Raw genomic sequence first — 25,078 nt, 5'->3', positions numbered from 1 at the left:
GCTGAAAGTAGTTGCATTTTCAGCTAAAACTTGAGCTAGTCATTATCTACTTCTCTAACTCTATAAAGTCTTTAAAATTAGTGCCGGCAAAGAATAAAGTTTCTTGCGAGCCTAAATATCTTTTAAATGGTGTCTATATTACGCTAAATCGGTGGAATACACATAGATTATAAATAGAGAATGGAGATGAACTAGGTCCTCCTGTAGGACCAAATAATTGAAGATGTTTTGACCCGAGTGTGAAAGTTCTGGATGCGAAAGAAACCGCGGTAAATCTTCTAGAAAAATGCTATATTAAACGTCATACGTAATGCTTCCGAAAAAAGTTGGGTGAATACACTGGAACAATTAGTCATGTTCCTCCATTAAAAACGTGACATCTTCAGCAGCCCTCAGAGAACGTTTTATTGCAAACGAGACCCGCTATTGTTATTCGTATCATGTCACCTACATATCATCCACGGGGATACATAGTAAATAATATGGTATGCTTATAAATATTTAACATTTTAGCTGTAAAAACGTATCGGATCCAGCACCTGTGTTACAGGCTGTTACAGCTTATTGAAATACGCTGCGGGCTGAAGAGTGCTGGGCCCGGCGGGGGGCGAGGGGCGGCAAGGTGGAGCTGGCTGGATGTTCTCCCTTCGCGAGCTTCCTTCTCATTCTGTCGGCGACCACGGCCCGAGCCAGTCGCTTGCTCCCTCGCCTACCCGCCGCGGAAAACTTCTTGTTGGATGGTTACTTTCCCAACCGCCGCCGGGTCATTCAAAATGAATGGCCCAGGGAAGTAATTTTGTGCCAGGGTCCGTATGAGTCGTGCAGTGATTTATTAAATACGCAACCATGGCGCTCGTCGTTAAACTTAACCGGTTTAAAGTGCTAAAGTGTAAGAACGAGAAGTTCGCACGCCTCGACTTTCGAGGTAAGTTATGTCTTCACGATAAGTTCTGTTATTTTTTTTTACGTTGACTGTAATTTATTTTGTGATGTTTTAATTGTTTCTTATATTTTGTCTTTGTACTTTTTTACTCAATAAATATTAATTTGTTATCTTGGTTTATTATTTTTGCCTTCACTCTATTTCATTAACCTATTTTTGATATAAACATCGTTTTTAATTATGGTAATGTAATCAGTAACAAAAGCTAAATACTTTAGAAGTACAGCAACATGAAACGGCTGAAGGTCGCTGCTGTTTTGTTGAAAGGCCACAGGAATTGCGCCAATTCTTTGTTTTCATAATCGGGTCGCGTTTCAATAGACGTACTTAGTGAAGCCTCTGATTCCGCTACCATTTAATTATTAAGATAATATCCATTTTAGCAGATAAGAAAAACTTACTTTTGTATGAGAAAATATCTAAAAACTCTAGTCTTTCTTCTCAGATCTGAAAAATACGTAGTCATCAAAAAAACGGACTGGTTATGTACTAGAACTTTAACACAAAAGTATTCAGATCTACCTTCGGCTACCTCTTTTATATTTTAGAAGGTCTCTCGGCAGTTCTTTGAGGCTCAAGGATTTTAAAGGAATAGTCAAACAAATAACGATTACCTACAGGAGTTTACAACAATAATAATCAACACGTAAATGTGTTTAATGCAAATGAATTTAAGTACCGCTGGGGATTTGAATCTGAGTAATTACTCATTGTCCAGAATGGTGCTTTGAACCTGTACAACGGCCATATATTGATGTAGAATGTTATGGGCTTTGTCACTTGAAATAAGAAAGATAAATAATTAAATAAAGGTATATTATGTACCATATTAAATGATAAAATATATAAAACAAAAGATTAACGGCCGTTCGTCTATTATGTCTCTTGATTTGCTTAATGAAGATAGCAATTTGTCTTTAGCGCCAAAAAAGTTATAACAAACTATCTCTAGTAGTCAAAACAGTAGATAGATTAATTATAGGGAACGGTCCTAAGCCGCGACCATATAAGACATTCCCGTCACGCCGCTTTGTTTTCGGCAAAAACTAATGATTGAACTTATGCTACTGAATAAATATACCTCTAGATAAGCCTCGTCCTTATGAAAATGTTTCGGGTGCCAACATATGACAAAACTAAATACATAGGTCTGTACGTTTTATGTCAAAACATTCGTCATATTTCTGTCTACTTTTTGCTGGCTTTCCCCGCGTTTTTGTAAGAATATATTAGGCGGGTGAAGGAAATAACGACGTGGTCTGACTGTCTCTCAAATTGGGGCGCTAATAAAGCTCTAAAATACACACTGAAAATACATGCTTTTCGAAAAAATTTAGCACAAGTTATAGGCAGTTCTCTTGAAGTCCCATGTGCTTAAGTAGTTGAAAAATAGACAGAAAGAGATGATGGTGTAACTATTTAAAATAGGTGCTGTCATTAGCCGGCAATTATATTTACCCAATTTATATAGACTGGGAGTTGAAGGAAGAAATCAGGGTTCGAAACCAGCTTTTGCTAGTTAGTAATAGTTTATACGATGAAGAATACTAAGTGGTATTCTCAGCCTGCCCCTGAGGGAAATATAAGCATCATACATATTACTGATCTTAATAATAGATAAGTATATAACGCCCAAATATAGGTACAGGCGAATGTAAATTACTCACAATTTCTTTTCTTCTTCCATCTCGCACAACGCGTAAAACACTTGTATCTTTTTCGAAACATTTTTCATAGAAAAATACACAACAAAAGATAAGGGATATTCTCATAAGAAGTTTCTATTATTAACAATTCAGGCATTTAATATACAAATTGAAGAAACTAAATATTTTAAAATAGTATTGAAATGTAAATAAGATCCTACAGTTTCAATGTTTATATTCGACAGTACGGTAACAAAGACTCGGTGTTTCTACTTGTTGACTGAAAAACGTTTTCTTCACCTTTGTTTTACAACAAAATAGTATCAAGTAGATATCTTGTGACCAACGCAAAGCTGAATCAATCGATCATAAGGTTAAGCGACGCTTGGTGCGGTCGGTCCGTGGATGGGTGACCATCTTGTCATAACGAGTTCTTCCATGTTTCTGAATGCACGATAAACTAGTAGGTCCCGGCTGCCATTTGAACACCTTTAGCAGTCGTTACGGGTTGTCAGAAGTCAGAAAGTTTGACAATTAGTTTTAAGAAGAGGCTGCCCGATTAACTGGGTTGAGGAAGTCAGATAGGCAGTCGCTACATGTACAGTCAGCTGTATGTGGTCAGAATTTAATCTGCCCTACCACTATCAAATCTCTGTATGGCTTTAAGATTGGCTGTAAGAGAACCCAATTCTGGGTTAAGCTCGCCATTGGACATAAACTGTCTTTATTCTTTTTATATTTATTGTTAAGTGTGCAATAAAGAATAAATAGAATAGAAATAGCAAAGGCTAGGCAGTAACACGAAGGAGAGACCAGATTAATGTGTCCTATTTTGCAACATCATGATTCAAAGCATATTGCTTTATTCCACCTTATTTTACATTGTACTTACTACTTAAAAACTAATTAACATTATACTTAACTACTACTTACAGACACAAAAAACTTTTAAAAGTTTTTCACGACGAGTTCAAATTGAAAACTTTTGAACGACGAGTAGTTTTAGCAAAAATAGAGCAAGATATATTGAAATTGCATTCGTGATTTGGAAATCCGTAATGTACGGAATCCTTCTCCGTGTGAGAAGAGGCCTGTGCCCAGCAGTGGGACGATAAAAAGGCTGTAACAGTAATAGATAGGTAGAAATATCAACAGACTATATTTTATTCGCTAATAGGACGTAGTTTTTCCGCGGCTGAAACCACTGAGTTGTTATTTTAAATTATTTCTTTTAAAAATACTTGTTCGTATAAATAATTTACTATTGTTCCTAATATTACAAAAAAGTATGGTAATAAGCAGAAGAGTTTTTGTTTATTCGCTTGAACACGCTAATCCAGGAAAATACTAAATCCAGTTGAAAATATATAGATGGGATAGAAAGTTTGGGTAATGTTTGTTTGGAAATACGAAACCAACAACTACAGAGCATTTCAGTCAATTCTACTCTGATTCAATTGCTCTGAAATTGAAAGTCCTCTATTTCAGGACATAATCGTTTTAATGACTGAAACATTAAAATTGGTGATAAAAACAAAAGTTCTAATTTATCATTTTAAGTTATGATTAGTTCAACAGTAGCGTCAAGGCTACTAACGCCCATTCCCAATATCCAAACTATCTATTGCTGCGCTTACTAGAGATACAAGTAATTTCAAAACAACTAGTAAGCAAAGATGTATTCAGAATATTGGAAACGGCTGTTAATAGAAAGCGTTATCCCTGAGCAATATACCACTAAGCCAGGCAACGCCGTAGGCTAAAAGCTATCTTACAAGATATTGTATACAATTTTGTAAATACAAATGCAAGTTACACTAGGTCTGCAGGTTTATCTATGCAAAATACACAGCAGGTTGCCCATTCCTGAAAGAACGAGTTTCTATCGAAAAACTAATTCTATTTTCCGTTCTTATAACATTTTCTGAAAGTTCAACAATTTCTCTGTAATGTACCTAACATCTTATATTACAACTAAGTATTTTCTACGTTGAGTACCTAATTCATTTCATTTCATTTCATTTCATTTCATTTCATTTCATTTCATATAAAAATGAATCGCAAAATGTGTTGGTAAGCGCATAACTCAACGCCTGGACCAATTTGGCTAATTCTTTTTTTGTTGTGTTTGTTATTGTCAGGAGAAGGTTCTTATGAAAAAAAAATAGGGTAAAGTAGAGAAGTCAGTTGACGGGAGCGAAGCCTCGGGCAAAAGCTAGTTTATAAAAAAAATACGAAACCCGCTTTCCGTTGTCACGACATAACATGAAAATTAGAGGGGAGGTAACATAGACCCGAGGGAAGGTTTTAGGATAGTTTTGGTCACCATCCGGCTACGGGACGCGGGTGAAACCGCGGGCGAAAGCTAGTTTATGAATAAAATAGTACAATGAAGCATATTTATTCATTAAGTGTAGCAGCCATAGCTAGCGACTTTGTCAGAACAAAGAAATCTTCATCACAATAAAATAACAGTAACACACTGCCAACTTTTAGTCGGCCGATAGTTTGTTTAGACCCACTCTGTGTAACAGTGTTCCTAGGTACTGACGTTTCTTAAGAACCTGTGATAGGTCTATATAAAATAAAAATTATAATAGGTACCTATGTTTTCCCCATTTCTGCATCAATAAATTCATCATAATCTATTTCTGTACATAAATAATATCCATTGTTATATATAGTGGATAGGTAATTTAAATTCCTACACAGCTTGTATGAGGTTGCGGCTCCGAGCTTAGATTCAAAACTATACGTACAAATACTGTTTGAATATCAAAAACCCTCAGCTAATAAAAATACTTGTGGGATAGTCGCTCATGTGTAATTAAATTCTTCTTGTGCTGAGCAAGACCGACCACATAAAAATGTTTATTATTCAGATATGAAGCATTCTGACGCTGAGGTTTTAAAAACGTTGCCTTTCTATTATAATATAATAAAGAGGAAACAGTTCCTTGAGGAAACAGGCTCTGAAACTAAGGAACCGATTTGAAAAATTCTTTCACTGTTGGAAAGCTTTACCAGTAAATTAGGCTATATTTTATTCCGTAACGGGCCGTCTTTCCCACGGGATACGGATGAAACTATGGAAAAACAACTTGTATTAGATAAATGTACAGCTGGAGTTAATCAATGTGATTATATTATAAGGTTTACTAGGTACTACTACGCGTCGATTTCGGTTATATCGCGTTTCCAAGAGAACTCTTCAAAAGTCCGGGACAAAACCTATCCTATGTTCTTTCTCAAGGTCAACTCTATCTCTGTAGATACCAAACATTAAAATAAGTTCAGTAGTTTAGACGTGAAAGCGTTACTTTCGCATTTATAATATTAGTAGGGATAGTAGGGATAAGGCAGCTAGCTCGTTAAAAAGCAAGTAAGAATTAGTACCACCTATTAACGAATCCATTAAACCAACAGCATGCATTTGGTGCTTTCCCATCTCCCACAAATAGCTTAATCCTTTAAAACCATCCATCGTCTGTATCTAGTATTGGGCAGAAATGCTGTATGCTTTCACGAAATCCCTGCATTTACGTATTACGGTACCATTTAGTTCTCTGGCTTTGCATTTGTGCATTTCGAGTAATCCCATCAATATGGTCCGAAGATTATTGAGCCTTTTACAAAAATAAGTACTGGGAAATGGAATTTCTATTGGAATTCAGTATATTTATTTGTTTTCCTATCTTACCTTTCCGAACGTGAAAAAAGTATAATGAGTTAACTTTTAAGTAGTAAAACACTTTCAGTTTCAGACTTTCACATTTTTCTTAGTTTTTCTTCGTGACAAATATTTTTATTTTTTTGGTTTTAATAGTTGATAGCCACATTGGATCACAGTCGACTTCAATTTATTGGTAAGACGTAAAGACATTGAGGATGAAAATATTACCACATTTATACCGATTTTGAAAATAGCAGGTTTTCAGTTTGATCCGTACTTATGTATGTATGTTTTTGAGCGATTATCAAGTTTGGTTGAAGCGGTTTTCAGACTAAGAAGGTTTTAGGTATACTATTGAAATCGGGTTTTAACAAAATATAAACGCAGTATATAGCTGCCATTTTGTTTATTCAAAAGTACATTGTACTGTACACATACACCCTTTGTCGTCACTTGCGTGTTCAGTTTAAATATGTCATACTTAGTAAATGCAAGCCTTGAATGCATTAGTTAACTAGCTAATTATGACGGTTATATTATACTTGTTTTTGTTTTTATGGATACTAGTGGCATTCTCTGGTTTTAGTCGTAAGGGAACAATAATAGGTAGGTGACCCAACGACTGCCAAGGATGTTCAATGACAGAAGGGCCTTACAGTTTAACGTGCCCTTCGAAACACAGTCATTTGTGTCCAAATACATACAAACTTACAGAGTTGCATTGTTACTTGGACGTGGAATCGAACCCACTCATACTTGAGATGGTTCTTTACCCACATGCCTATTGTGAGTAGGACTTTTTCGACTAGGCCACTGTAGGCCAATATTATATGTATGTACCTATATTTATTATAATGCAGTATATGTATGTTTTAAGTGTTTTAAAATCGTACTATTACATCTTCTTTCCTTGCCTTTATATAATGGAATAGATTTGTTAATTTGTTCTATCCCTACTAATATTATAAACGCGAAAGTTGTCTGTCTTTCTGTTACGCTTTCACATCTAAACCACTGAACTGATTTTAATAAAATTTGGTACAGAGATAGAGTTGACCTTGAGAAAGAACATAGGATAGTTTTTATCCCGGACTTTTGAAGAATTCTCTTGGAAACGCGATATAACCGAACTCTAAGCGGAAGCTAGTTATAAAATAAAAGCAAAATATCTTAGGTTTCACACTTAAAACTTAAAACGAAGATAGAACGAGCCAGTTAGCCCGCAGATAGACGCGACGATAGATTTCAGTTTGACAGTCCGGTTCTTAACTTTCCATTTGAATTATAAACTGCGTCTCCGAGTTGGATAGTTGCTGGATAATAGGATAGACTTAGGTATTTTTAGCAAGTGATAGGCAATTAGTCTTTTAAATTGAAAATAAAATAAAATGTACCGTAATGTAACACAAGAGAAGAGAACATTAGAGAATAAATATTTTTTTGTCTGTTTGTTAAAGGCGCCGAAACTACTGAACCGATCTGAAAAAATATTTATCTCTTGGAAAGCTACATTTTTCCCTAGAATACAGGCTATATTTTATCCTGTTACGGGCAGCAGTTCCCAGGGGAGGTACGACGCGAGTCAAACCTCGGGAAAATTTCTAGTAATTTTTAAATAGGCTCAAGTTATAAATTATTTTAACTGCCCATGTAATAAAAAAACGAATAGCAATCAGATTGACATTCAAACACTCAACCACATACTACTAGGTATATAATCTACCTTCTCAATTTCTCCTCCAACGCCGCCGTAAATATATGCTCGGTTTTATTATAATATATAATGTAATGTTCGTGTGTCTATACATAATACCCTGGGCCGTAATACTCTCGCCGTCTCGTTACGGTAATATAATTTATTCATAACAAATTACCTCTGACCGCCTCTGCAAAAATGGCTTAAATAAAATAAAAGCAAGTCAACGTGTTTTTTAACTTTCATTTTTGACCAACACTAGGGGTGTTGCACTATCTATCCCTACTAATATTATAAATGCGAAAGTAACTGTCTGTCTGTCTTTTACGCTTTCAAGTCTAAACCACTGAACTGATCTTAATAAAATTTAGTACAGAGATAGAGTTGACCTTGAGAAAGAAGGAGAGGATAGTTTTTATCCTGGACTTTTGAAAACGCGATATAACCAAACTCTACGCGGGCAAAGCCGCGGGCGGAAGCTAGTTTATTATCTATTATATTTATAATATATAAAAATAAATCCCCATATCCCTCGGTCGCGCGTGAACGGCTGGACCGATTAAGCTGAAAATCAGAGGGGAGTAACTTAGACCCGGGACAAAGACATAGGATAGTTTTTGGTATCGTCCGCCTACGGAAAGCAGTTATCCCGGGACGCGAATAAAATCGCAGGCGGAGGCTAGTTTAACAATAACGATAACTAAACCATAACTTCTGAAGTATGAGTTTGATCTCGATTCCAGGTTTGGCAAGTACCAATGCAGTCTAAGTTTGTATGAACTGTCTAAGTATATCTTTTACACCAATGACTGATTAAAGGTGAAGGAAAACATCTCGCTGGACTATAAAGTCTGAAATCACCTGGACTATAAAGTGGTGATTACCGCTTAATCCGAATCCGCTTAAATTTCTCCATGTGAGAAGAGGGCTGTGTTCAGCAGTGGGACGATAAAAAAACCGGCCAAGTCCGAGTCGGAAACGCGCATGAAGGGTTGCGTACTATTATTTAGAAAATGAGCAAGAAAATCACGTTTGTTGTATGGGAGCGCCCCCAAATATTTATTTTATTCTAGTTTTCAGTATTTATTGTTATAGTGGCAACAGAAATGCATCATCTGTGATTTCACTATCACGGTTCATGAGATACAGCCTCGTGACAAACGGACGGACGGACGGACGGACGGACAGAGGAGCGAAAACAATAGGGTCCCGTTTTACCCTTAGGGTAGGTACGGAATCCTAAAAAGGTCGATGATGATGAATTAAACTGTGACTAGTTGTGAAATTGCCGCACATTGGTCGAATCAGCGATTTGACAACTGAAATAGTTCTGTTATCGATATCTATAGTTAAATGGTGTTCATCGTAAATAATGAGTATTTTGTCCAGGACTGTTCAATAAAATGGTAGTTGGTAAACTATTTTCGTATTAGGGTAGGTCAGGTTCGATTTTAAGTTCAATATCGAACCCGAAAGTTTCTTTATCTTTTGTGTTTTATAATAATGAAGATAACATTTTCATTTCGTTTTGACAAAAGTATATATTGTATGTTTACAATGTTATTGCTGTAAGTTACCATCACGAAAAATCTATGAAAACTAGTGGAATACTCGTCCATTGACTACTTTAATCGCATTACTTTATATCAAGTCGGTGTTTCACGCGATAAATACGTTTCATAGTGTTTGCTACATAAAATCATGTTTAACCCCTCTTCGCCGCGCGTGCTAAATGGGTATAAGAGTACCTACGCAGTTGCCAAGCATCGTTAAGCTTCGGACATATTTGATATAACCTGCCTCACTTTCATAAATAACTGTTATTTATCGCGTTTTATGTGCACCATCTTTTCAAGTATATAATAATCTCGCTGAGTTTTATTTTGTGAGTAAAATATCATTCTTGAAAGCGCCAGCAGACAGTCATTGTTGTGTTGTTTTTTGAATGAGATTTCACAAATAAAATACTGAAATTCATATAAGAAGCTTATTTAAAATCTGTAGGAGCTTAGTTACTAAAAATATCGGTTATAACGTGTCTATTGTGAGTGCGACTGAATGGCTGGACAGACTATTGTCGAAAATTGTTCAGGTACGTAGGTACATTACATTCAAGATTTTTGGTTACACCTTATGTGACCTTTCACCGGACTTTGATATATTATTTGAATAATATACTGACAAGCTTCCACCTGGAACCTTAGGGAACTACTTTACGGACCCGGGTAAAAGTAGCATAAAGCGCTATTTGATAAATGGACCATTTAACACTCAAAGACTTATTCAGATCGGTGAAGATTCTGAGATAAGTGCTTTCAAGCAAACATACCAATAAAATTTTCAGATTTAAAATGAGTATATTACCTACATAGTTTCCGGTAACATTGAAAGTACGTTTTGAATTCGTGCTGCCGACTGCAACTGCCAACTGCACATGCCCCAGCATGCATCGATATCAGATGTCAGATACCTGACAGCGACTGAACATGCTACTGCTGCTTCGATCCAAATCGGTTTTTCATAGTACTCAACAAATTAGAGCTCTTATATTCTTAAAAACCGGCTCGCACACGAAGGGTTCCATACCATTATTTATGAAACGGACAAAAAAATCACGTTTGCTATATGGGAGCCCCCCAAAATATTTATTTAATTCTAGTTTTCAGTATTTGTTGTTATAGCGGCAACAAAAATACATCAGCTGTGAAAATTTCAGCTCTCTAACTATCATGAGATACAGCCTTATGACAGACGGACAGACGGACGGACAGAGGAGCGAAAACAATAGGGTCCCGTTTTACCCTTTGGGTACGGAACCCTAAAAATTATGTCCTGTCAGGCAAGCTCACCTGCAAACCTGGCTTGGCTCCATTCTTCAAAAAAAAAACTTCTCATGTGACGTCTGTAGGTTATTTACTATTTATTAATAGTGTTTCATAATCGTCGTGAAGCACGTGGCGGTACCATGTTCCCAACGGGCTCCACTGAAAGAGCAATTAATTTTATTGCAAAGCACTCATTTCCCCTCTAAGTGCACACAATTGGTCTCTTTGCTGCAATCGACAAAGTTAAACATTTCTAGAACAGATAATGTATTTCAAAGTTCGAAGACTGGAAAAATAGCCTTATTTATATAAAAAAAAGTGTTATGTTTGATGAATAAAATTAATCTATTATATATAGCAACAGTAGACTTTTTTCGGCATTCATCATTTTAATTAGATAGAACTCACTAAGTATATCTATAAGTACACTGAAACTGCTTCTTAAACATGTAAAATGTATTAAAATAAATACTTTTCATATTATCTGCTATCCCTCTAGCTCGTTGTACGATCAAAGTGCCCTGAAGCACATGAAACGTTTGAATTGCACTTGAAACAATACAATATCTTGGACCAAAGACCGTCTGTCACGCGAGGGTTTGGCCAGTTCTCACGTGAGGGGTCAGCCAGTTCTCATGTCTCCTTCAACGAGTACTCAGGCTTATCCTTTTGAAACAAAGGTGGTTTGTATGTGAAGGATTAAACTGTGACAGTGTAAAATGGCCCATAAAGGTAGTGCTGATGAACTACCAAGAACTTTAAGCTGAGGCTTACGGTGTGAACAAACGAACATACAACTTGAGGTAGATGCGAGCGTGCTTTTACAGTATTGCTTTCTCGTCAAATTATTTTAATGTAATAAGACGCCGGTTTTGTTCAGATATTAAAATATATAGGTGATTAGCTCCTGCCAGCGGTTTCACCCGCATCCCGTGGGAACCTCTGCACGAACCCCAATTAAAAGGAGCCTTTAGCCTTCCTCGATAAATGGGCTATCTAACACTAAAACAATTTTTCAAATTGGACTAAAAACAAACTCTTTAGTTTTATAATATTAGTATAGAAGATAGAATGAGCATTTACTGGTATAGCTTAAACGCGCCAAGAATGTACTCACTGAAATCTTACAGTTCTAACAAAGCACTACTTATACTTTCACGAAAGATTTGATAGTGATGTTGTTTTGTTTCTTTAAGTATTTGGCTTTATTCGTGTACCTCTAATTACCAACACTTTATGAGCGTGTTTATTACTATTTATTTGTTACTAGCTTCCGCCCGCGGCTTTGCCCACGTAGAGTTCGGTTATATAGCGTTTCCAAATTAATTCTTCAAAAGTCCGGGATAAAAACTATCCTATGTTCATTCTCAAGGTCAACTCTATCTCTGTACCAGAGATACCAGAGATAGAGGTAGTGGTGGGTGGTACAATTCAGTGGTTTAGACTTGAAAGCGTAATAGACAGATAGAGTTACTTTCGCATTTATAATATTAGTAGGGATGTTTTATATCAGTGACTTACCTATGTTTAAAGTCTTACTTAGATCCTAAGAACATGGTGTTATACCTAAGTAAATGTAGTATATCCTTAAGCAATCTACGACTTAATAATGTGTGCGCAGCCTTAACCACAATATTGATTAAGCGGCGTGTTTATTTGACGGTTACATTAACTTGAACTATTCCCGCGACACTTACTTGTTTCATACCGCTTCAATATTGCACGTTAGTTACACAAAGATTAAACTTTTCGAAGAAGTTATGTTTTGTCACTTTGGAATCAAATAATGTGATGTATTATCAAGGTGTATCTTTGGTAGATTAGGATGTAACTTAGTTAATGGAGATAATCTGTATTCTTGTAGGGAGAATCAGATTCAGAACTGTGTAGAAGAGACTGATTAAATATATTGTGTAAACCTATAGCGCAGAAATTGGTTATACTTACTCACAAATGAGTCTATTTTTGATAACCTGTGAAACGGGCAGCCGAAAGTAGATAACAACTTGCTTTTTTAGTAAAAAAACAGCAAAAAAAAAACTAAAAATTACACAAGAAACATAAAATCTCAGGCACTATCGTACAACAAAACGTAGTTACAATTATAATGCAAAACATTGTCGTGAAAAAGCCTTAACCGCCTCGAGCACGGCAGCCTTGAAGCAACAGGCGTAAGAACCTTAACGAAATATTACGAAAATACCACCATTTACTAAATAATAAACAGCAGTAACTTACTAATACTAACTTCCATTTGTAATAGTAAAAAGCTTCAGTTAAATATTTGTATTAAAGCTGTACTGAATTAGATTTTAAGCCCACTGTTTGGTCAGTCAACAGTTTTGCATAAATGCTGTTTGTATGTGTAAGTATTTACTCGTAGGAAAACGCAATAATTACTTTAGTAGAAAAAACCCCCCGACCCAAAAAAAGTACGCAATAATTATGACAAAAGGTTAAAAACGCTAAACCCTATAAAAAGCAAAAAATAACTTTTAACACTACGTAAACTAAATTTTTCGTGTCGGGGGACCGCTCTAATTTATTACTTTAGATACGTGTTTTTTTTAAACGAATGTTGTAATTAGGTAGGTCTGTATCATTAGATTTATGTAAGTATTTATGAAGGTAAAAAGCGGTCCCCCGACACGTCAAAATTTAGTTTACGTAGTGTTAAAAGTTATTTTTTGCTTTTTATAGGGTTTAGCGTTTTTAACCTTTTGTCATAATTATTGCGTACTTTTTTTGGGTCGGGGGGTTTTTTAAAATTTATAATTTAATTTTATTTCATGCTTTTTAAAGGAGCTCCTTAATTTTTCCTTCTTTCATTTAATTTATTTTATCTTAAGATGGGGTCGCTATATGCGATCTCGGCCAAAGGAAGCTGTTTAACAATCCTCGTGACAAACTGGCTCTGGGAGAATTGCACAGATTGAGAAACAATAAAGATTAACCTTTGGACATTCTAGATTTTCAGCAAAAATGTAAATCGGTTTATCCGTTTCATTCCGGCATTCCAGGGTTTCATCCGCCACATCTCATTTCCAGCATCAGGTTCTCGCCAATCAGAAACATGAAGAGAACTCGTCAAGACAAATTCAACGAGCCCAAACTCGATGGGTTTACTAAAAGGCAGTTCAGGGTTACGTCTCCTACCTTCGTGCCCTAACAGCAGACCAGCTCAGTGGTTCCAGAAGACATTAGTGTTTCAAATTTCAGATCCCACATATACTTGCAAGTAAACTGAGCGTGTAACATTCCTATCACATCTAGCAAACGAGCTGATGACCTTGAAGACCTGAACCGATTTCCACCAAACATAGCTAAGAACACTCCCGACTGACATACCTTTTAAACAAAAAAAACCGCATTACAATCGGATCATCCGTTTGGGAGCTACGATGCCACATACACACACACACACACACACAGACACGTCAAACTTATAACACCCCGTCGTTTTTGCGTCGGGGGTTAAAAAGTCTGTCGCTTCACTTTTCGGTTTTTTACAGCGACTAGTTTCATGAAAATCTTATATATGAACCTTGATACATACCTACTTATAATATTCGCTGGCCGGGTAAAGCGATACCTCCTAGCAAGACAAGTGGTCTGGCTTGCAGTTTGAAATGAGTGACACAAAAGATAAAAAATATATGTACCTACATACGACAGACAAGCCTCACAATAGGGGAACTTGGTATTACGTTTATAAGCTTCCAAGATACCAATAAATATCCATTCACTATAGTTTACCAGTAAACAATGATTTTGCTCCAAACACTGGGCAATTGTTGATATTTGTTTTGACACGTTCAATGGAGCCGGTTCGAATTGCAGTATAATTACCCGGGTCAGGCCGGGACAGACCGCAGGAAATGCTTGTATCCTCTCTGTTTACTGTCGTGTTCCGGGACGATGTTAACAACTAGGGCCTTTGGTCTCTGAGCACGTAGATATTTGAGTAGGGGTAGTGGTATGATAAAGTAGACATTTGTTGTGAATTTAATGATATTAATTTTTTGAAATTATGGTTGTTGAATTAGGTATAATTAATTGGAGTTTATCTCCGAGGGAAAGATGCTATCTTAGAAGGTAACTAGACTTGTGGGCAATGAAATATGTGAATTAATTTAGTTTGAAAATCAACCAGGAGTTATATTTTTAAAGATACATAGTCGTTTTTATATTTATCTTTTTATGATATACAAATGATTCAGTAAATTAGTTTTACTAGATACACACATACTGCTGAACAGCTTTCTAGATATCTACAGTAAATATTCGTTAGGAGACCAATAATGAAAATAATGGATGCAATGCAAACATTGAAATTATTATTATTAAAATGAAATGTAAAGAAAAAAAAACAAAAATGTCCTTTTTATAAAACTAGAGAAAATCCACCCCGGATGTACCTCAAAGAACAAGTACCGAAAGTTATAATAAGAAAAAGGATTAAAAAAACATTTGAAAGCCCTCGACGAGGTAACTATCCAAGGAAATCCATTGGGGTCTGACCTTCATTGTTTCTAAGGAAAGTAAATAAATTCTCTTTTCAGACCTTTTGAGTCCGTTTTATTATTTCTCTTAAAAGTTTCCTTAAAACATGAACAGAGTTGGAGTAATGAGGATTTTCAATTTAATATTCTACAAACCCATCAAAATATTTACCTGTTTAAAATTAGATATTTTCAATATACTTATTAACTACAAGCCGTTTTCCCATCGTTTCACCTGTGTCTCTTGGGAACTACGGCTCGTAACGGGATAAAATATAGCCTATTTTACTCGCAGATAATATAGCTTTGTAATGGTGAAAGGATTTTTAAGATCAGTCCTTTTGTTTTTGAGTTTATCCATTACAAACTAACTAAATTAAAAATATTTTTTTCCTCTTATAACATTAGTAGATATGATTTGTTTTCTCCTTATTTATTCATTCACAAGTGATAATTCGGTTATAGATAAGGTAATTTAGTATTCAGAAACTTTCAGACTGTAATTACACCACTGAAGACTGATTAGATTTCAGGCTGTGTCAAATAAGTTTGCTTTTATAACCCTTTGGTCATTAGCTTTGTTACACGATGTGATTTTAAATAACATCCGTATTGTTCGAAAGGGGAATATTTAAGCTGGTTTTAGGCCCTAAAATGATGGATCTAAAACCAATTTATTAATTACAATCGATTCAGATGCTGTGCAATCACTTGTCCCAAGCGCAACAGTTAGAACGATACTCATATAACGTATATTAGCCGTTTTCCCGCAGTTTCACCCGCGTACCATGGGAACTACTGCTCTTATCGGGATAAAATATAGCCTATATTACTCGCGAATAACGCAGCTTTACAATAGTGAAAGAATTTTTTAAATCGGTTCTTTATTTTCGGAGCTTTTAAAACGAACAAACATAAAAAAATCGCTTTGTTTATGTAGATTAGTAAACATACCTTTGACGTTCTATACATGTGTTTACATAAGTAATTGTGTTACGAATTCAGTGGTTTATAAATAAATAGGCTTACCTGTAGCCACATCGACCCGCGCCCGAGATACTCGAGCGGGGATTTAAACTTTTAATTAAGTATCAAGTCGTAATTCTGCCAAGTTCAAGTTATCAGGCCTATTGCTTTGTTTATCTTGTCTTGTATTATTTCAAGCTTTACTTGTACCGAAACGGTGTATCTATCATTTTTATTTCCCTGTTTAGATGAGAGTTAAAGAATTGTATATTAGTCATTAAATAAAGCAATTACAACTGTGCTCAGTTCATCTATCTACGGTAATATAATAAGAAGGCTACATTTTTTGTTTGTTTGTACCCTAAAAGCTACTAAACTACTGCACAGGTTCGCAAAATTCTGACATTGTTGGTAAGCTACACTATTTCCATGTATACAGGGTTTATTTTATATCGGTACAGGTTTAGATGTGGGACGCAGATGAAACCGCGGGTAAACCTGCTGGTTCATCTATACTATACTAATATTATAAAGCTGAAGAGTTTGTTTGTTTGAACGCGCTAATCTCCGAAACTACTGGTCCGATTTGAAAAATTCTTTCAGTGTTAGATAGCCCATTTATCGAGGAAGGCTATAGGCTACTTTTTATCCGGGTTCACGCAGAGGTTCCTACGGGATGCGGGTGAAACCGCTGGCAGAAGCTAGTAATACAATAAAAAATGTAATTAAAAATACCTACTTGAATCATAAGATATCCAATAAAACAACTTCATCGCAGCGCCGATCGAATTTCCATTAAATTAAAATTTCGCCGCAGTTTCCACTAAATAAGCTTAAAAACTTTGAGCGTGATAAATGTAATTTATTAAAAACTGATGGAAAATATAGATTGAGGAGCAAGTAATATCAGTGTGAACATCAAGCCACGTCATAAACGATATTTTATTAATCCATATGTATAATCGAAAGTCGTGTTAATTACACTGCTTATAACTGAAGAATGGCTGAACTATCTAAGCTGAAAATTGAAGGCTAGGTAGATCAGACCCGGGAGAAGGCCATAGGATAGATTTTATCACCTTCCGGCTAAGGGAATCAGAAATCGCGGGCGAAAGCTCATTTATTTACCTAGAGAATCATGCGAGCTAAATGTCCTTAAAACATCTTTTACTTTAATACCAACTCCTGAGCACAATTAATATTATTATAGCTGATAAACGCGTCCACATTTTATCTTTAGTAGGGTAACTAAATTATTTATTGCGCCATTCCTTTGAAGAAACAGCCGTGCCCTTATAAATGACAAAATGGACATAAACAAACGACAGTACATACAATATAGAAATAGAAAAACTTGCGAACTTAGGCAACAGCTCTCTTATGCCCATTTTCACCAACAAATACCTAAATTTAGGGATCCCCTAAGCGTTTAGGGAACACTTAATACGATATTCGGTTTTACCATAAGTATTTTAAGTGTCCCTTATAACATTTATTATTGTGGGAGCCCTTATTCTAAGTGACACTTAGTTAGAGACACGTTAAGAGATTGTTGGTGAAAATGAGCATTAGATTGTAAGATTTTTGAAGGACAGTAAAACGTTTATTCTCGAAATTACTAATACCGGTCAAATTGTTAGCGACCAATTTAGATTTTATAATAATATTTTTCTTGGTAGGTAATCTAATATACCTTTTAGGGTCAATTCCCACTGAAAGAGCAGCGGCCGGCAGCGGCCGTAAGAGCACGGAAAATGTAAGAGCGCGGCGCGGTGCGGCGCTGCGCGGAGCCGCGCGGCCCGCCGCGCTCGCGCTCAATCCCTTGCAATTACAGCCGCTGCCGGCCGCTGCCGGCCGCTGCTCTTTCAGTGGGAATTGACCCTTAAGGTTTTTAGGTAAAAGGTAATAGGAAAACTTCGTGCAAAATTAAAACCTGAAAACTCTTTTTATGTGGGTTAATCGTGAAAAAGGTTTTCGCTCATTTTGTCTTGTTTACATATCTATTTTGTAGATAAATGTACGAGTACATATGATAGGTATATAAATGAATTCACTAAGAGTAGGCTCGGTAGCGTCAATAACATAAAAAAAATATGTCTGCCGAAACCCACACAATTTTCAATTCCATTCATTGAAAAACAACGTTTTTCTGTCCTAAAATGTGCGAATAGATACTTTTTTATCCGGTCTATGAGAGTGGAGGAATAGGTGCACCTGTGCACCTGCGCAAATGCTTGTGCACTATAATATGCTATGCTCTCCTTGTGTGAGAACAGCCGCTCGTGGCCGATAATCGGCTAGGAGAACTCAGTTATACCTAAAATCAAAATAAGTCCTCATAAAATAGCAAGTTCTATTTATTTGTGTCGGTCGTATTACACACGGACAATTTTTCAATAAAAATACATTGAACAGAAATACCAATTCGAAAGAGAAAACTAGTAATATACGATTGAAAGTAGCATTCGATACGAGCAATATTTTCTCGAGGAGAATACTCGAGTGTTTCTCAAGGTTGGTATCAATAAATCTAGTTTTTGTAACATATGCACTCGCTTATTTTGTTTTGCTGTTTGTATATTTTCAAAGACTCTCTAAGATGAGATCAATCTGTTGCTATATGTGAGACTAGCCGTTTTCCCGCGGTTTCACCCGCGTCCCGTGGGTGCTAATGCACGCACCGGGATAAAATATAGCCTATGTTACTGACAGATAATATAGCTTTCTAATGGTGAAAGAATATTTAAAATCGGTCCCGTAGTTTTTGAGTTTATCCATTACAACCAAACAAACAAAGTTTTCTTCTTTATAATATTTGTATAGATGTAGAAGTATAGATATATTATGGAATTGTGGCGCGACGTGTTCTTATATCCTGAGAGTCGCCTTACACATGAAGATAATATTAACTATCATTCAAGACTAGCAGAAATATAAGATACCTATTCTAAATAATAATGGCCTTACTACGAAAACTTTAAACACTGTTTTACACTTGTCTAAAAAAAATATGGCTCCAAAATGAACCATATGTCAACGTCATAATTTGACATTTTTTTAGACAAGTGTTAAACTTACGTTAAAAAGTTTTTGTGGTAAGACGGTAATAATCCAATTAGCCCTTTAAAACCACTGTACAAATAAGCAAGGTATCATACAAAGATATAAGATATAAAGTAGGTACAATATAGAATTTGAAGTTACGCTCTCTTATACCTATAAAATATTTTATGAAAATACTTAAAACTAAGTTAATACTTCAGTGATTGTTTTTGTTACAATGTTATCGTATTAATTCTCTAAACAACAAGTTTACGAAGTTTCAAGTACGTAATTAGGTAAACGAGTTCGGTAATACAATGTAACGACAAACTAAATTGTATTGTAGCTTATATTAAAGCGGGTATAATTTATATGTCGGAAACCTCCTAATGACTGAATTTGTGTAAACTGCATGAAACATGTTCAGGCTTTTCTGAGTTAATCACGAATGATCGATCGAACAGACCATGGAATTTTAGTTTTTATAACTATACTAGCTTCCGCCCGCGGCTTCGAACGCATACAGTTCGGTTTTCCAAGATAATTCTTCAAAAGTCCGAGATAAAAACTATCCTATGTTCTTTCTCAAGGTCAACTCTATCTCTGTACCAAATTTTATTAAAATCAGTTCAGTGGTTTAGACGTGAAAGCGTAACAGACAGACAGATAGAGTTACTTTCTCATTTATAATATTAGTAGGGATAGATACCTAATTATTGTGCTTCGAATACCTCATAAACATAATTTATCCTCGTGCACCTGGGAATAATGAATCCGGGTCAGTTACAGAACTTAATTATGAATAACTCGGTGAAATGGAAAAACTGTTTAACGTCACTTTTTATAACAAGAATAACTAATTACCATCTCTGCGGTAGTTTCTATTTAATGGAGGGGAAAATATTTTCGCTGGCCACCTAGTAAAACTTTTATGTAACAGTATTTTTAAAACTGAGGCATTTATGTATTGAAGTAATATTTTTATTGTTGCTTTCTTAAAATTACTTCTGCAAGTGTTTCTTATATTGTACGTTGTCTATGAGGAAACATTATTTTGTTTGTTTGCACCCTAAAGGCCCCGAAACTGCTGAACCGATTTGAAAAATACTTTCTCCGTTGGACAGCTACACTTTTCCCGAGTAACATAGGCTATACCTATCTTATCCAGGTACGGGCAGTAGTTCTGTTGGTCCCTTTTTAATGTGAGTATTTCTATCTATAAAATGGATACCTGTCTCCTATCAGTTGTTTCCCAACTATGTTGGGGTCGGCTTCTAGTCTAACCGGATGTAGCTGAGTACCAGTGCTTTACAAGGAGCGACTGCCTATCTGACCCCCTCAACCCAGTTACCCGGGCAACCCAATCAGTTAGATATATCTCTAAGAAATATCACATAATTTTCATACAATGCCATGATACATCGAAAATATATTATTTATTTTACGAATAAAACGTGTTGAGCAGACTTATCTCGTTATATGACTTGTTCTTGTAATTAGCGAAAAGGTCAAAGATGTAATCCGTTGGTACTAATATTAATTAGATACGTAAAAGTAACTTTATGTCGCGCTTTCACGCCAATACTACTGAACCGACTTAGATAACTAGATAGACTAGCAAGAGACACAAAAATAATAAAGGACCTGTTTGATTCTTTTTAGTCGATTGCTTGAAGTTGTTTCAATTTTTTAACTAGGTATATTTAAATAAGAAAAGGTAACCTTAACGTATTTAACACATGATCTCATGAAAACCCGGGGATAACAACATATTACAGGAAACGGTGCTATCAATTTTATACCAATTTAAAAAGAGCTTTAAATATCGACTTTGAGAGAAATAAATATTTAACCTGCTCTTTTGAACGAAATTAATAGTATTTACGCTTCTCTTTTGACGAAATACTCATATTTATTTTCAGCATATTTAACCTGTAAAGAGAATAAAATAAGTGAGCCTATATCCCGCGTTTCATTTCTCTGAAAAGAATGAAGCGTAATTCGGTACGAAGAAATAAAAATCTGCAGAAATCCTTCGAGCTAGTATGACCTATATATAAGAAAGTATTACATGATTCATGAAGTTATATGCAGAACCACAATAATGAATCGCAGCCGAGGAGTTTGATGTCATTAGCTCCCAGCGGCCGCAAGCAATTAATTTATTAACGCTTAATTTAAATTCAATCTGCGCCGCTGCCTAGAGGTATTATCCTACTAATGAAGGATGCGTGTAAATTACAGGAATATTATATTTTACGAGTATTTACATTTTTAAGCCTTGCCATCAGGGGCTGCGGGATTGTTCGAAAGAGTTATCGCGGCCCTGGTACATAAAGAACTTAAGAAGGAACATGACAGGTTTTAGTCAGCTAAAGCCTGACACTCCCTCACGCTGCACCCACGGTCTCGTCACGTCTTTTGTAGTCGGTGCAGGTGATCAGAAGCCAGAAAGTTTGACTGTCACCCAGTGGTATTTGCTTGCCCGTGAAACTGGGTTGAAGAGTTTAGATAATCAGTAATAGTCAGCTGCAACCAGTAAGACTGGAAGCCGACATCTATAACCCATGATATGTGTGTGTGACCCAAATAAAATGATACTTAGGTACACTTAGCAAGTAGATTAATGCTCAATCCTTCTCCGTGTGAGAGGAGGCCTGTGCCCAGCAGTGGGACGACAAATAGGCTGTAACTAAGGTACACTTAGCACCTCGTAGCCAATAGGTTTTAGCCTAAATTAACACAATTACTAGGCTTCAGAATATTGTATTCGTGTGGTTAACAACATAATTAGCATTAATTGTCTACAATAATGAGGGTGCATCACGTACGTAAGGCACGTGGCCGTATTGAATGGACAGAGTGAAGCCGAGTCTATTGTCTTAGTCAGGCTATTTCTGATACGCACGTACCTATTATGAAGAAAAACCTACTTACCGCTGATCAATAAATTATCCTGTTTTTGGACTTCGGGAATAAAACACCGATGTTTCTAATTGAAGATACAACCGCTGATTGCATTTCCCCATGTCTCTTTGTCACTAAGACAAAGGAATCGTTATTTTATCATCATCATCATCAGCCTATCGCAGTCCACTGCTAGACATAGGCCTCTCCAAGTGCACGCCACTGAGATCGATAATTAAATCTATTATCTATTATCTATATCTATTACATATAATAAATCTGTAAAAAAACTGTGTCTGTACATTGAATATATTAAAAAAATAATAATTGGGTGGGGTTTAGAAACAGTAATAGAGCACAAATCCAAAAAAAAAAATCTGTCTGTTTGTCTGTATGTCTGTATGTCTGTTTGTTTGTACACGCTAATCTTCCGAACTACTCAACGGATTACAATGATTTTTTCTTTGTTGTATCAGTATTAAGCCTGGTCAATATATAGGCTATAATTTATCTTCGAAACTTGAAGACCTGATGCAGAACACCAACAGACCAACAAAACTATAAGAGATACAAAAATGGTGCCGTGGCAAAAATTGTTTCATGTGATGAGCATTTTTAGCTGAGATAATAAATTTTAAGATCTGGAACACCTGATGTGGAACCCCAAGAGCCCAGCTTCTCTGTACCATATACAGGTATGACGTTTTAGCAAAAGTTGTTCAATTTGATAAGCACTTTCTATTAACTTAAACAAATTGAAGATCTAAAACACCTGATGTGGAACTCCAGGAGCCCAGCTAGACTATAGCATATAGAGGTATGACGTTTTAGCAAAAATTGTTCAATCTGATAAGCACTCTCTATTGACGTATAAACATCGAAGATCTGGAACACCTGATGTGGAATTTCAAGAGCAATACTACACTTGAAATGTATAGAAATTAATGTTATGAAATAGGTATGGTGAATCAAAAAAAGTAATTAGTCCGTCTTTAAGATAACCCTAAAATAATGGACACGTATTTTTTCTTTTCTTCTTCTCACATCCGAATAGTAACAAAGATATAACACGCTTGAATTTTGTGTTAAGTCACTGCTTAGTACAAATTTTACATACCTAGACGTGGCATCACTTAATACACTATAGAAATGAACCCAAGAACAATCCCCGGTGGACGTCGTTAAAAAAAATAGACAATCCCCGGTTCTGTGCTATACCATTGCTAACTGTGGATGAATACTACTGGGGCTATTGTGATGGGATGCTAATGGACTAGGAATGGGGAAACTATGGGAACTATGGCACCTTTTTTTTTTTTTAACGACGTCAAAAATCAACCCGCTGTGGGTTAGCAGCGGTGAGGGAGTGTCAGACTCTTACTGACTAAAAACCGTCGTGTTCCGTCATAGACCTTTTATGTACCAGGGCCGCGGTATCTCTTTCGAACAACCCGCAGCCCCGGCAGGAACTATGGCACCTGCCGATGACAATGTATTAGATACATGTAAAAATGACAGGTGGAGACTCGCCAGCTCACTTACTGGGCTCCCGGGAATCAGTCACTGAATAGCAACAAGAGGGCAACAGGGACATGAGCGGCTGAAGTGTGAGGATACCTCGGCGGATTTTAAACGCAGATTACGCGCTCCCTGTGGGTCACTTACCACGAGGCACCTATCCTCCGAGCAGGGCTACTAACCCTGCTCTAGCGACTCCACTCTGGACCGCCAAGCCAAGCCAGAGGCGTGAGACCTACCCCCGTCATGGTTCACTCCGACCGGCCGGAGATGGGGGACAGTATACTCTCCCTGGAGAACTCAGTATATATAGCCCCGCGGGGTCGCTACTCCCCGTCATCAGCCTCAGATGTCCTGCGGTGCTTATATCTCATTATTATTGTCGTTATTATCTCAAGAGCCTTTGTCCCAATTATGTTAGGGTCGACTTCCAGTCACGATGCAACTGAGTACCAGTGTTTTAGAAGGAGCGACTGCCTATCTGACCTCCACAACCCGGTTAAACCAACATCCCTTGGTAAAACTGGTCAGACTTACTGGCTTCTGACTACCCATAACGACTGCCAAGAATGTTCAATGACAGCCGGATCCTACAGTTTAACATCTCCTCCAAATAACGGTCATTGGTATCCAAAATATACGTAGAAAGTACATACGAACTTAGAAAGTTGCATTGGCAGGTACTTGCCAGACCTGGAATCAAAAACGCACGCTCATACTTGAGAGATTGGTTCTCTACCCACTAAACCACCACGACTTCCACTAAGTCATCACGACTTTGTCATCTCAGTAACATTTAATGTTTATTTACGTAATAATACGTGTAATATTTTGCCACCCACAAATGCGGACTAATTAGAATCACTACTTTTATCCCTATGGTCACGTCTATTGCGGTTCAGTTCTCAGCGTTTTGTTTAGTCTGCTGTGCTTTTGCCGTTGAAGTACAAAAATTAAATATATGGAACGTCTCTAATGGCTATGCGTATTCCGTTGTTTTCAAGTCAACGGGCCCTTAAAATTCAATATCAGACGATTCAGATCTTTGATTTTGCTGAACCCGTAGTCGCTGGCATAAGGGACAGGATCCGCGTACGAAGTCGCGGGCAGAAGCTAGTAATTAATAATCGTTACATAATAATTAAATATTTATTTTACTTCTGCACACTATCATAACATTGTGTCCGAAAGATTACACTTCGAGTACGAAAATGAAGGACATATCTTATACTTACATTACCTGTGTAAATTAGTCAATTTATCCCCAAGAGGAGGGTGCTATTAACTTATTATAATCTTATGCAAAGAAACCTGTCTTCTGCAGTAGCGAGGAACGGTGAACAAAAGTTTATAGAACATA

The 25,078-nt window shown here is 36.4% G+C and overlaps 1 protein-coding gene across 1 annotated transcript in view; it reads left to right on the top strand.

The window, feature by feature from the left end:
• Positions 1-642: 642 nt before the first annotated feature.
• The window catches only part of LOC110372475 (otoferlin), a 117,094-nt gene continuing 92,658 nt past the window's right edge, over positions 643-25,078 (top strand). Inside the window, exon 1 of the mRNA XM_021329223.3 lies at positions 643-925. Within this exon, the coding sequence (XP_021184898.3) occupies positions 847-925 (79 nt within the window). The 5' untranslated portion in view covers positions 643-846. The remainder of the gene's footprint in view (positions 926-25,078) is intronic.

This window comes from Helicoverpa armigera, chromosome 1 (assembly GCF_030705265.1).
Source record: "Helicoverpa armigera isolate CAAS_96S chromosome 1, ASM3070526v1, whole genome shotgun sequence".
NCBI classification, from domain to species: domain Eukaryota; kingdom Metazoa; phylum Arthropoda; class Insecta; order Lepidoptera; family Noctuidae; genus Helicoverpa; species Helicoverpa armigera.
The sequence above is the reverse complement of the archived record's forward strand: the minus strand, read 5'-3'. Positions and strand labels throughout refer to the sequence as shown.